Source organism: Myotis brandtii, unplaced genomic scaffold (assembly GCF_000412655.1).
Source record: "Myotis brandtii unplaced genomic scaffold, ASM41265v1 scaffold191, whole genome shotgun sequence".
Classification (NCBI taxonomy): Eukaryota; Metazoa; Chordata; class Mammalia; order Chiroptera; family Vespertilionidae; genus Myotis; species Myotis brandtii.
In genome coordinates this window covers 1,493,290-1,505,278 of record NW_005357115.1, presented here as the reverse complement: position 1 = coordinate 1,505,278, position 11,989 = coordinate 1,493,290, and the positions used below count along the sequence as shown (strand labels likewise).

The 11,989-nt window shown below is 36.2% G+C and overlaps 1 protein-coding gene across 7 annotated transcripts in view; it reads left to right on the top strand.

Annotated features, from left to right (window-relative positions):
• Positions 1 to 1,542: 1,542 nt before the first annotated feature.
• Positions 1,543 to 11,989, top strand: part of MAP4K3 (mitogen-activated protein kinase kinase kinase kinase 3) — a 67,299-nt gene continuing 56,852 nt past the window's right edge. For 2 of the 7 annotated variants that reach the window (XM_005864743.2, XM_005864739.2), the window contains exons 1-3: positions 1,550 to 1,706; positions 4,433 to 4,490; positions 11,542 to 11,632. In XM_005864743.2, coding sequence (XP_005864805.2) covers positions 1,704 to 1,706; positions 4,433 to 4,490; positions 11,542 to 11,632 — 152 coding nt within the window. In that variant the 5' untranslated portion in view covers positions 1,550 to 1,703. Of the gene's footprint in view, positions 1,707 to 4,432; positions 4,491 to 11,541; positions 11,633 to 11,989 lie in introns of all 7 variants that reach the window. The other 5 variants (XM_005864742.2, XM_005864740.2, XM_014538434.1 and 2 more) reach the window with 4 other exon arrangements.

The following is an 11,989-nucleotide window of genomic DNA, read 5'->3' as shown; positions in this document are numbered from 1 at the left end:
GGGGCTACTGTATTGGACAGTACAGATATAGAACATTTTCATCAACACAGAAAGTTTTACTGGACTGTGCTGTTTTACAGCAGGGTTCTGCTTTTCCGGTAAAGGGCTAGGAAGTAAATACTTTGATTTTGTGTGCCATTTGCTCTCTATCTCAGCTATTCAGTTCTACCATTGTATTGTAAAAGCAGCCATGGACCTAATACTTAAATGAACATAGCTGTATTCCAATAAAACCACATTGATAGAAACAGTCATGTTCTGCTGATCCCTATTTTTGAGATTTGATAGGTCTATTTCCTTTTTTCATGTCAGCTCAGAGTTTCTTGGTAGAGTGGCCTTATAATTTATCATATTAAATACAATTTTAATTGTAAATTTGAGAGTGAAAGTGGCCACTATTAATAGGCATAAACTGGGAATGTCTTCCTATGAATTGATTGCCCTGGTGGTAGGCTTACTAGTATACCTAGTCCACGTAACGGTGGAAAAGCAAACAAAACTATTTCTTCAGCAGCGGCTGTGGGTTAGCCATTTTCCTTGAAAGGTAGTATTTATATGGGAGACACCCTGAAGTTTGGCCTGCCCAATATACTTAAAATAGCCTGTTTTCTGTCCCTGTGCCTTCCTCATGCTTTTCTTTCTATGCCCTCTTTCCCATCCCTCTTATGTGTTTGTTCTAATCCAGCCCATCTTTCAAGCCTCTGCTTGAATGGTATCTCCTTCATAAAACCATCTCTTTCAGACTTAGAAGTTGGTATTTATACTTCATAAAATTCAAAGGGCACTGTGCCTTAGACACAGTCCCAGAATCTGACTAAAGTGCCTTGATAGCTTTAAATACAGATTTCTGGGGCAATAAAAACATTCTAAGTATTAGATAGTACTGATAGTTACATAACCGTGAATATACTAAAAACCACTAGATTGTACATATTAAAAGAGTGAACTTTATGATATGTGAATTATTCTATATAATAAAAGGGTAATACGCAAATCGACTGGAAGGCAGAACGACCAGTCGCTATGACGTGCACTGACCACCAGGGGGCAGGTGCTCAACGCTGGAGCTGCCCCTGGTGGTTAGTGCGCTCTTACAGGAGGAGCTCCGCTCAGCCACAAGCCGGGCTGACAGTTGCAAGCACAGCAGCAGTGGCAGGAGCCTCTCCCAGCACTAAGGATATTCGACTGTGGCTTAGGCCTGCTCCTCATGGGAAGCGGGCCTAAGCCATCAGTCAGACATCCCTGAAGGCTCCTGGGCTGCCAGAGGGATGTCTGACTGCCAGCTTAGGCCCGATCCCCCAGAGAGTGGGCCTAAGCCAGCAGGTGGACAATCCCCCAAGGGGTCCCAGACTGTGAGAGGATGCAGACCAGGATGAGGGACCCGCCCCCCACCTGCATGAATTTTTGTGCACCGGGCCTCTAAGTGTCTAAATAAAGGTTTTATAAAAGTGTTATATTTAGTGAAAAATTTAAATTCTCTGACAAGGAATTTGAATTTTTGTCTTTAAAGCATTGGTGTGTGTTCCTAAAGCGTTTTAAACTCAAGAACATCACTTGGAGAGCATGTGAAGATTGGTTGGCAAGTCAGTGATGATGGCAGAAGGGGGCTAGATCCTTAAGAGTACTTATCTTCAGCTTTCTGCCCTGAACAAGTCTGAAAACTTTTGTTATTGATACTGAATTAGAAAATTCGAAATCTACACATGGTGATATTTTATAATATTTATCTTGCTCATGTTCTTTTTTTCTAATAAATTGCTCTAGGTCAGCGGTTCTCAACCTGTGGGTCGCAACCCCTTTGGAGGTCGAACAACCCTTTCACAGGAGTCGCCTAAGACCATCAGAAAACACATATATAATTACATATTGTTTTTGTGATTAATCACTATGCTTTAATTATGTTCAATTTGTAACAATGAAAATACATCCTGCATATCAGATATTTACATTACGATTCATAACAGTAGCAAAATTACAGTTATGAGGTAGCAACGAAAATAATTTTATGGTTGGGGGTCACCACAACATAAGGAACTGTATTAAAGGGTCGCAGCATTAGGAAGGTTGAGAACCACTGCTCTAGGTGATTAAAAAAAGAATAGTAGTTACAGGGTATTAGAGATAATATTTTGAAATTTACCTCAGTGTGTCACCTTGACCATAGTAAATTTAGAGACAGCTAACTATGATTTATTTTAGCCAGTAGAGCAAGATTCTTGATGACTCATATGCTTTAAAGACCTTTTATTAATAAGCATATGGATTTTGATAAAAAGCCCAAATTTGTTTTCTGAGCATTTGAATTATTCTTCCCTTCTTTTTGTGAATGATCTTATTTCTGTCAAATAAGTTACATATTGGAAAACATTTCAGAAGGCAAAGATTTTAGCTGTCTTGTTTTCTGATTGACTAGAGAACCATAATTTTTATCCTTTAGAAAATTCTGGACTGATTTAAATTTTAAAAAATTCAAAAGTCAGGCCAATAGTAAATATTGGCTTTAATAAACTGTCATAGTTTTGTTGTTGTTGTTGTTAAATATGTGCTGGTGTTAACTATTAATAAATCTGATTTTAGAAGAATGTAGTGTGTACAGCAGCCATTTTGGACAAACACACTTTGTGTAACTTGTGTTGTCAATAGAGAGTGTGCCCTCTTGTGGTCAGTTGGGAACAAAATTTCATCTATAAAAAATAATCCTAGCTTTCTATTGGTTCACATTTTCTCAGCTATTTCATAATGAAATAACTCTCATTCTGAATTTTCTTTCATAAACAAAACAAAATCATGACAGGATTTTTAAGTGGAGAATTAAGAATTTGAGAGAGTAGTGTCTTGTCTTATTTTATTTGGATAAGTGCTAAAAAAGATGTGGATTGAAGGACGGCGTATTAATATCAGGGAGGAGCCTAACAGAGAAAAGATAACGAAGTATAAGAAAAGGCAAGTAGTTTTGATAGTATTTGAGAAGATTTATGACTAACATTGATGTGATATACCTGAATATTTTACAGTTACACTCTGCCCCCTTTACAAAATGTTTCCATAATGATATTCTGATTTTCTTTTTTATTAGGGTGTGTGTGTGTGTGTGTGTATCTTCTCAATCTAAGGAAGGCAATAAATACTTATCTAGCACTATCTATTTGAAATGCCTATCTCATTTAGTGGAAATTAAATTTACTTTGAAATAACAGTTGATATCTGCTGTGCACTGCCTGTCATAAGTTGGCATCATAAGTGTTTATTAATTATGGGGATTTAAGGAATTAATTTTTCCTGCAAATTTTATTTCAACTTCATTCTTAATTTGTGTAAGGAGATCTTTTAGTACCTTTGTTTTTATTTTTGAGTTAAAAGGTTAAATTTCACATTTCAGCAATGGCTGTGTCACATATCCAGCTACCTTTCTATATCCTTGGCTGATATTTTTAATGCCTCAGTATTCTTAGCATTCCACTGTTGGTGCTATTATCATCCCTTGTGAGTGATTCACTGATCTTCACCAATTCATTAATATGAGTGCTGCAACTAAGAGTAATTCTGGTCACATGAATGGATCTTTCTGTGATCAGGGAATCACATGTATTGGTCTTCATTGGTTGATATAAAAATTAATTTATTAAGTTTTAGTATATAGTTCAAATATTATATGTTATAATAGTTTAAAAGTTCTTATGCAATTAAAGAACATTTTAAATTGACAAGTAATTACTGCCATTTAATACAAATTGAAAAGACAGTTTCTGCCTGTAATTTTTAAAGTGATTTTTAATATGTGGCTTATAAAAATATATTTGGTTTGTATTGAACTGCAGTGATTTGATTGGGCCATCAGGTGTGTATAAACAGATACACAGGGGCTGTTTTCATGGTTATATAATTATGTTAGCTTTTCATATTCCAAGGTTTTTAAATTAACAAGTTTAAAAATAGTTAATAAATTCAAAATTTTAACCAGGCTGAATGAATGCAATAGAGTGTAGTGCTTTAAAGCTCAGACTCTGGAGTCAGACTGCCTCGGTCGGAATCCCAGCACTGTTGCTTACCAGCTATAATGGCCTTGGCCAGTTCTTTAACTTCTCTGTGCTTCCGTTTTCACATATGCAACACGGGAATAATAGGAGTACCTATTTCATAAGATTGTTGTGAGGGTTAAATGAATTTATATAAAAACACTTAGAATAGTGCCTGGCACATAATAAGGCTTATGTGTATATTAGCTATTATGATCATTATTGTAAAATTTATGCTTAAATTAATAATGAAATTCATTGTAAAGAACATAGTGTTTATTTTGTAAATGTAAATCATTTTTGCAGTTATTGCTTAAAAAAACATTTCCGTGTAATTGAAAATAAACAGCTTATGACATTTTATAAAATTTTTAATGAAAGCTTTTTTCACAATTATCTTTTCTTCTTTTTTTTAGGCCCGGAATGTTAACACTGGTGAATTAGCAGCAATTAAAGTAATAAAGTTGGAACCAGGTAAATTAATTGAAATTTGATGTTTCTTATTACTGTACGCAACTAGCTATATTTAAGGCTTATTTTAATGATGTTTCGTTAGCATTCTCTTATTGTTCCCAGTATTTTCTGGGAAATGGAAGTGGTATCTACTCTTTCCTACACCTCTTTGAGACCTGAAGACATCTTGCTCAACCTGTTCCTAAAAAATAATTAATTATTGGGGGAAGGGGAAAACTCCTGAAGAGACTTTGTTCCTTCTGAACTCAGTTGAGCAAACTTGTCTCACATTGCCAGTGGTGTGTCCCCCGGTTAACAGTGTCCTGCGGTGAGGGCCGTGGTGCAGTGGAAAGAGGTGAACTGAGATTTGGGTGGTTGTAGTCCAGTTCTTTGTGTCCCACTCTCTTGCTCTGTGAACTTGGGCAAGTAACTTCACTTCCTGAGTCTCACTTTTCTCAATAGACCTAGCTCTCACATTTTGTCTTAGTTACTTTCCAACTTTATTGTAAAGCCTCTAGGACTACTCCATGTTTTTTGTCAGTTTCAACTGTATTCTACCCCTGAATTCCTCCCATTTCCCGCAAAGCCCATAGCTTTCTGAGTTAACTATACACTATTGTTTATCCACTCTTAAAAACCCCATTTCTCCTTTTCTTTTCTGTTATAAGCAAGCAATTGTGTTAGTGTCAAAATTGAGTTCGAGAGCAATGATGCTACCTTTCTGATGGCTTCTTCCACTACAAACTGATAATATGAATTTATTGGTAAAATAGGTTTTAGCTTCAGTATAACAGAAATCCACTCAAAATATTTTTGAAGGGGGGAACTTCTTTTGTAAAAAGGCCAGATCATAAAATATTTTAGGTTTTGTGGACCACCTATGGTCTCTGTATACAGTTCTCCTCTCTCCTACCTCTCTCCCTGTTAAAATGGAAAAACCATTCTTAGCAAAGCAAGCCACCTGCTGCTGTACTTTGCTCAGCCCTGATTTAGATTATCAGTAGACTTTTTAGAAGTGCCATTAAGATGAAATTTGAAGGATGAGTTGACTATGATCAAACCACACTGAAATATAATGAATAAAAAAATGGTTTTTCAGTTATACCTATTTACAGATTTGATATAGTTTAATTATATTCTAACATCGCAAGATAGTTTTTTCTTTTCTCTGAGTCCCCTACTCTTCAGTTTATTATAAGAAATTTAATGGGATAATTGAAATTGGTGAAATCTGGGATTAAAAATTAAAAATTTGGCATTTGAATCAGGGCCTTCATTTTTAGTTACTAATAAATAGTTACTTGATGGGAATAGTTTCTAATCAGAAGTAGTTTGTACATACATCATCCTTCAAATCAGTTTAGTGCCTTCTTTCTCAGGAAGTGTCCTAGTAGATACTCAGTAAATATTTATGGGATAAATCAAATTAATGAAGATGTGAGACTAAGAAGATATCTTAGAGATGGGTTGGTTTAAACCATGACAGTTTTGCTAATAAATAGCTAACATTTATTCAAACTTATTTTGTGCCAGGCCCTGTTCTAAGTGCTTTACATTTGTTGGCTCATTTAATCCTTATATTATTCTCTTTTTAAAAAATAAGGAAACAAAGCACTGAAAGTTTCAGTTTCTTGCCCTAATTAGTGGCAAGCTGAGATTTGAACCCTGGCAATATAGCCTACTCTTTCACCACTCTCGGAAGTTGGTAGTGGTGTGGGAACTGTATTATTAGGTTTAGCTGGATGTTTGTTTAATTATACCCATACACACACACACACACACAGACACAGTTTCCTAGAACTAGCATATGAAAAATCTTTAGAGGTAGAGCCACCACTTAACAAGCTAAGTGAGTTTTATTCCCATTTAATGAGTACTAAATGAATTTCTTGGGGTAAGATATAAGTGTTTCTTCAAAACCAGTATATTTGCTCAAATTGGACATCTTTTGTGGCAAAATTGATGCATAATAAACAAACCAAAAGATAAACCAGCAAATAAACTTCTTTATGAAGAGTATAATGTAATCAGTTTAATTAGCAAGCTGTTCTTCACTCTGGAGTACAGTGGAGACAGTAATCTCAAGTAACTAATGGAGAGAGTGAAAAGCTGCCTCACCATTTATCAGTCTGGAGTAACAGACAGATAAAGTCTCACAAACAGTATTTCTCCCAAGAATGGTGCAGCTGGCAAGTGTCCGAACAAATCCTGCCTTTGAGTGACTGTGGCTTGCTTACTCTCTGAGAAACTTTGTTCTAAAAAATCATAGACTACCAGAAACTTGGCTGTGTGTAATCATATCAGCAAGAATCAAACTTCCCCCTCTTCCTTGGGGAATCTGTCATTCTGACATAGAGAGGCACTCTTGATTTACAGCCGAGATGCACAGCTCCAGATAAGGGGTTTCTGGACATGGCACCTACATCTATCTTAACTTCTCAGATCCTGAGGGAAGAGGACCCTGGCTTCACTTTTGGCAGTCTAGTCCTGAAGTAGACTCCTTTAGGACCAGGACTAGACTCTGCTTTGCCCAAACCCTACTAAAAGGCTGCTTCGTTTAACTGTCACCTAAACCCCACTCTTCCCAGAATCTTACTAGTATAACTCATCTTCTGTTGTGTGAGATGGCCCAAGGTTTCTCTGGTGTGTGGTTTTTCTCATTGCATTGGGTCAGTGAACCTGACTTTATCAGATTACAGGTTTGTTCTTGTGGTCTTCAAGCTGTTTGGCCTAGCACCCTGCCAGCTCTTCAGACTTACTTTAAGGGAAAACTAAAGATGGAGAGAACTTGCTCATAGAAGAGAACTCAAATATGTATCCTCTCAGGCTTCACTTTCAGGTTCTTACGAGGTATTATAATTCTCTACATTATGAATCTCTTCAATCTTTTTTTTTTTCTTACGTTTTAAAGTCGGAATTGTAGAGTCCTAAGGAACTTTTTAGGTCATCTATCTAGATGGTTGTCAAATGTTTTACAGTTTTCAAAACTTTTGTCATAGAAAATACTGGTGGCTGGGAGCTATTGTGAACATTCTCTTAGGCCTAACACTCACATGTCATATTGCAGAAAAGTAGGCACAGTATTTATAATTTGTCCAAAGTCTCACATCTTTTTTTGGATCTGATTCCTCTGATCTTAGCCCATTGTTCTTTAGTTTTTTTATCCTAAAAAAAAAATTTGATAATTAAATTGCTTATTATTACCCATTTGCAGTATTAGTTATTAAAGTAGAATATAAAAACAGATAACTGATTAATTAAGTAGCAACTTCTCAGAGAAACTCATTCCTTTTCAAACACAATGAAAAGACCTACATCTATCTTAACTGCTCAGCTCCTGAGGAAGGAGGACCCTGGCTTCGCTTAGTGCAGTCTAGTCCTGAAGTAGAGTCCCTGAGGACTAGACTGCCTTGCCTCTAACCCTACTGAAAGGCTGCTTCGTTTAAATGTACTGAGATTGACCAGCAGGAAATTCATAGTGAGAAAATAGGGTATTATATTTTATTTCCATCAGAGCAGCATTTATTAAATTGTAGGGCAAAATTTTTAAAGTGTGAAGAGACACCAGTAAGACCTCATTTTACAATTTTTTCATGGATCTCCAAAACTATATTTTATAAATCTTCTTTCCTTCTTTGCAAATCTTCTTTTCACGTTGGTTTTTTTGTGTCCTGAGAGGCAGGAGAGGAGCTCTCTCCCCTTTATTTTCATCTTAGAGTGGCAAGACACCAGGGTAAGGATGTATCTGGCTCCTCTTCCTGTCTCCCTGGAGCACTTCAGTAGCTCCCTTACCACCAGTTGTTTACTCAGTGCTCTTCTGTGTTTATTGCCATCACAAAGAAAGTTGGTGTTTCATCATTTATGATCATTACTTTGCATGGTTAATCATGGGTTGCTTAGCTACACTTTAATATATTTGATCCAAAACATAAAAATAAATAAAATAAAAATACATATATTAGAGCCATATTATGGGCTTGAGGCTGACTATACTGGATAAATTAGAATTTACACATTTAAAGATAATAATGCTCAAAAATAAACAAATAACAAAGGACTTTTGAATATATCTGCAGTTTCTTCCTCATGCCCAACCCTTTGTGTCTGTTTAGTGATTTAGCTTTATGAATATAAATACACAAGTCAGGATAATCCCCCATCCCAAGATCCTTAATTTAATCACATCTGCAAAACTCCTTTAGCCATAAAGTAGCATTCACAGGTATCAGGGATTGGGAACTAAATACCTTTGGGGTCATTATTCGCTCTACTACACACAGTTAACATTTATTGAATGCTTAATAATATCATGTTTAAGAATTTTGCATGTATTAGTTTGTATTTTTCTCTCTGTTTACTTGGTTTATTCATTATCTGCTCTATAGGTAGGCTTGCCTGTTTTTCTCAGTTAGGATTTTTTGGGTTTTTTGCCATCTTCTGGAAGATGTATTCTTCACTTTAATGTCTAAAAACAATCTCAGAATTGGGAATAATTTTTAAATTATGTAGTCTAATCATTCTGTTCTACAGTATCCTATGAAGTATTCTAGAATTGGGGAGGGAGCTTGTTAATCTATTCTTTGAAATCCCTTCACTTGAGCTTTGAAGAAAGTTCTTTAAATCCACCATTAGGCTCCTTTGTATTATTAATGTATTAAACTCTGCTTTCTTTATTCTTTCCCAAATCTGTTTTTACCAGTTACCTTTAAAAACTGAGTTCTATATTATTTCTTTGGATTCTTTCCATCCATAAATATGTTGAATTTAATTTTGCCATTCTTGTAATCACATGGAAATGACTTAATAGGAAAAAGATAATGTACTTTGGATCAACAACATTTAATGGGAAAGAAGTAGTTGAAGGCTTAAAGCCACTCAGAGGGTTCAGTAGAAAGCTCAAGAGTAGTACATAAGCAACTAATTGCATAACTGGATGAAATTAAACTAGATGCAGACATATCATCATGGAGAAGAATAATGAGGTATGGTAGATTCACTCAGGCAACAGTTTTATTAATCACATATTAGGTGCTAGAGATACAAAGATGATTAAGGCATGCATAATCCTGTCCTAGAGGACCTAATGTTCTAGTGAGGACATAGACATGCAGGCACATTTGCAGTGTCATTAGGGCAGGGATATGTGCACAGATCACCTTAGAAATTGTGATGCTTACAGTTGTAACAGAAACCACAACTCAGGGTGGCTTAAAGAATGCAGGGAATTTATTGATTATACTAGAGGCCCAGTGCACAAACTCGTGCATGGGGTCCCTGTCGTTCGGTTGTTTGGTCGCTTAGGCTTTTATATAGAGAGATATAGGTATATCTAGAGGCAGCTGAGGTAGCGCAATTACATCATCATATGCTTTCCTCCTCCTTCCTGTTTCTCTTCAGTGTTTTCTGCAGATCAACTTTATTCTAAAGCTGGTTCCCTTTGAGGTTGTGCGTTGACTACTAAACTCTCAGGGCTACCCCTGGAAAGAGAACTGTTATCTGACCATCAAACTAAAGTCCTAGAGTTCACTCTGACTAGGTCAACTTTGATCTCATGTAACTCTTTCACAAGATTGGGGAAAAATATAGTTAAGAGGCAGGTGAGAAAGCAAAATTTAGAATTTTCAAAAAATTTAATATAGTTCTGAAAATTGGTATTAGTCTCATTTGGGCTTTATTATTTTTAACTTGGATTTCTTTTAATGTACTAAAAATCTGGGATTTTTCATGGTGGGAATTGAACTCAGAAGAGGATTTCAGTCCAGTGATTTTCTTCTGAAATTTTGGAGGCATAAAAATTTCCTATTCTCCCTTTGGAGGTCTTCGATTTTGTGTCCTCTTCATTGCAGAAATTACGACCCCGACATACAGTCTGTTCTCCGTTACTTTTTTCCTTGTAACGGGGCAGTGAGGTGGGTTGATATTGGGTCCAGTGGTTCATGGTTGGGCGACTTCAGTACCTTGTTACATTTGCAATAGGAAAAGACCAAGGCCAGAAATGTTAGGGCTTGCCCTCACAACCTCATACTTACGATTTGAGGGATACTTTGGAAGACTTCTGTTTTTTACTTTGCCTAATATACATCTAATCAGGCTCTTCAAGCATGTAATACTTTAAAAACTGGAACAGTGATACAAAGTTACTTTGATTTAAATGTAAGCACCTCTATTTGTTCTCTTTTTGCATGGTCTCTGGCTCACCACATTTGCATTCACTGCAGTTCTTTTTCTCTCTCTGACAAGTGTTCATTCAGGAGCCACGGCATGTGACCCTGCTATAGCATTGCCAGATCTTATTTTGAAGAATTTGGGCAGGAGGGAGTAGGAGAAAAGAGATTATTTGCTAATAGTCTGACCAGGCTCAGCCCAGTTGGAACAAGGCTTTGGAATACAGGCTAAGCCTGTGTTTGTGGGCCACCTGACAACTCAATACTGCTGGAGTGTAGGCCTCTTGGCCCCACAAGAGCCTGTGGAGGTACATTTGACACTCTTGGGGTTATTGGGGTTCCTGTGTTAGGGTTAGTGAATTATCAGTACGCGCTATATAAGCATTTGCTATTATTACTATTATGCCTTAGAAATAATCATCAGATAATTCACTAGCAAATAGACATTACTTTTTCCTTTTTACCAAATAACAATGTAATTTTAGCACAAAGAATTAATCCTTTTTGAAGTTAGGGCAGGAACCCTAATACACTGAGAGTGTCGAATGTATCTCCACAGGTTCTTTGTGGGCCAAGAGGCCTATACTCTAGCAGTACTGGCTTACCAGATGGCCCACAACAGGCAATTATTTTTATCCCCATTTACAGAGGAAGAAATTGGCACAGGGAGGTCAAATAACTTGTCCAAATTCACACAGCTTAGTAAAGGACAGAGTTGGGATTTGAATCCAGAAAGTCTGGGACCAGAGTATGTGCTTTTAGTCACTGTATTTTACTTTCTGTCAAAGACTGAAATTGTCATTAAAATTATTATCAATAACATTAATTATGTTTTGAAATAAATGAACATTTTGGAACTTATTTAACCTATTAAATATCCAACATGCTTTTTTTTTTTTTAATTCTAGGTGAAGACTTTGCAGTTGTGCAGCAAGAAATTATTATGATGAAAGACTGTAAACACCCAAATATTGTTGCTTATTTTGGAAGCTATCTCAGGTACATTGTCTCCTTTTTGAAAAGCAATCATGATTCCAGCACCTAAGACATTTAACAAAATAAAGTTAGCTCTAGTCCATGTTTTGTACTTTTTTTCATGCTTTGAAGATAGGATTATATGAATGGAATTTTTATTTACGATCTGTTTATGCTAATTCTGTAACTAATATGAGAATCTGCAGTTGTCTGTTGTATTCTTGGGAATTCTGGATGTGGTTTCAGTGAGAAAGCTGACAGAAAAAAAATTACTTTTATGGTTAGTCTCCCTGTAGTAGAATAGAGCTCTAAATACGCCATTCTGTTGCCCTTTCTTCTAGACTTGGGTGAATTTAGAAAGTCAGGATCACTTCTTCCTGT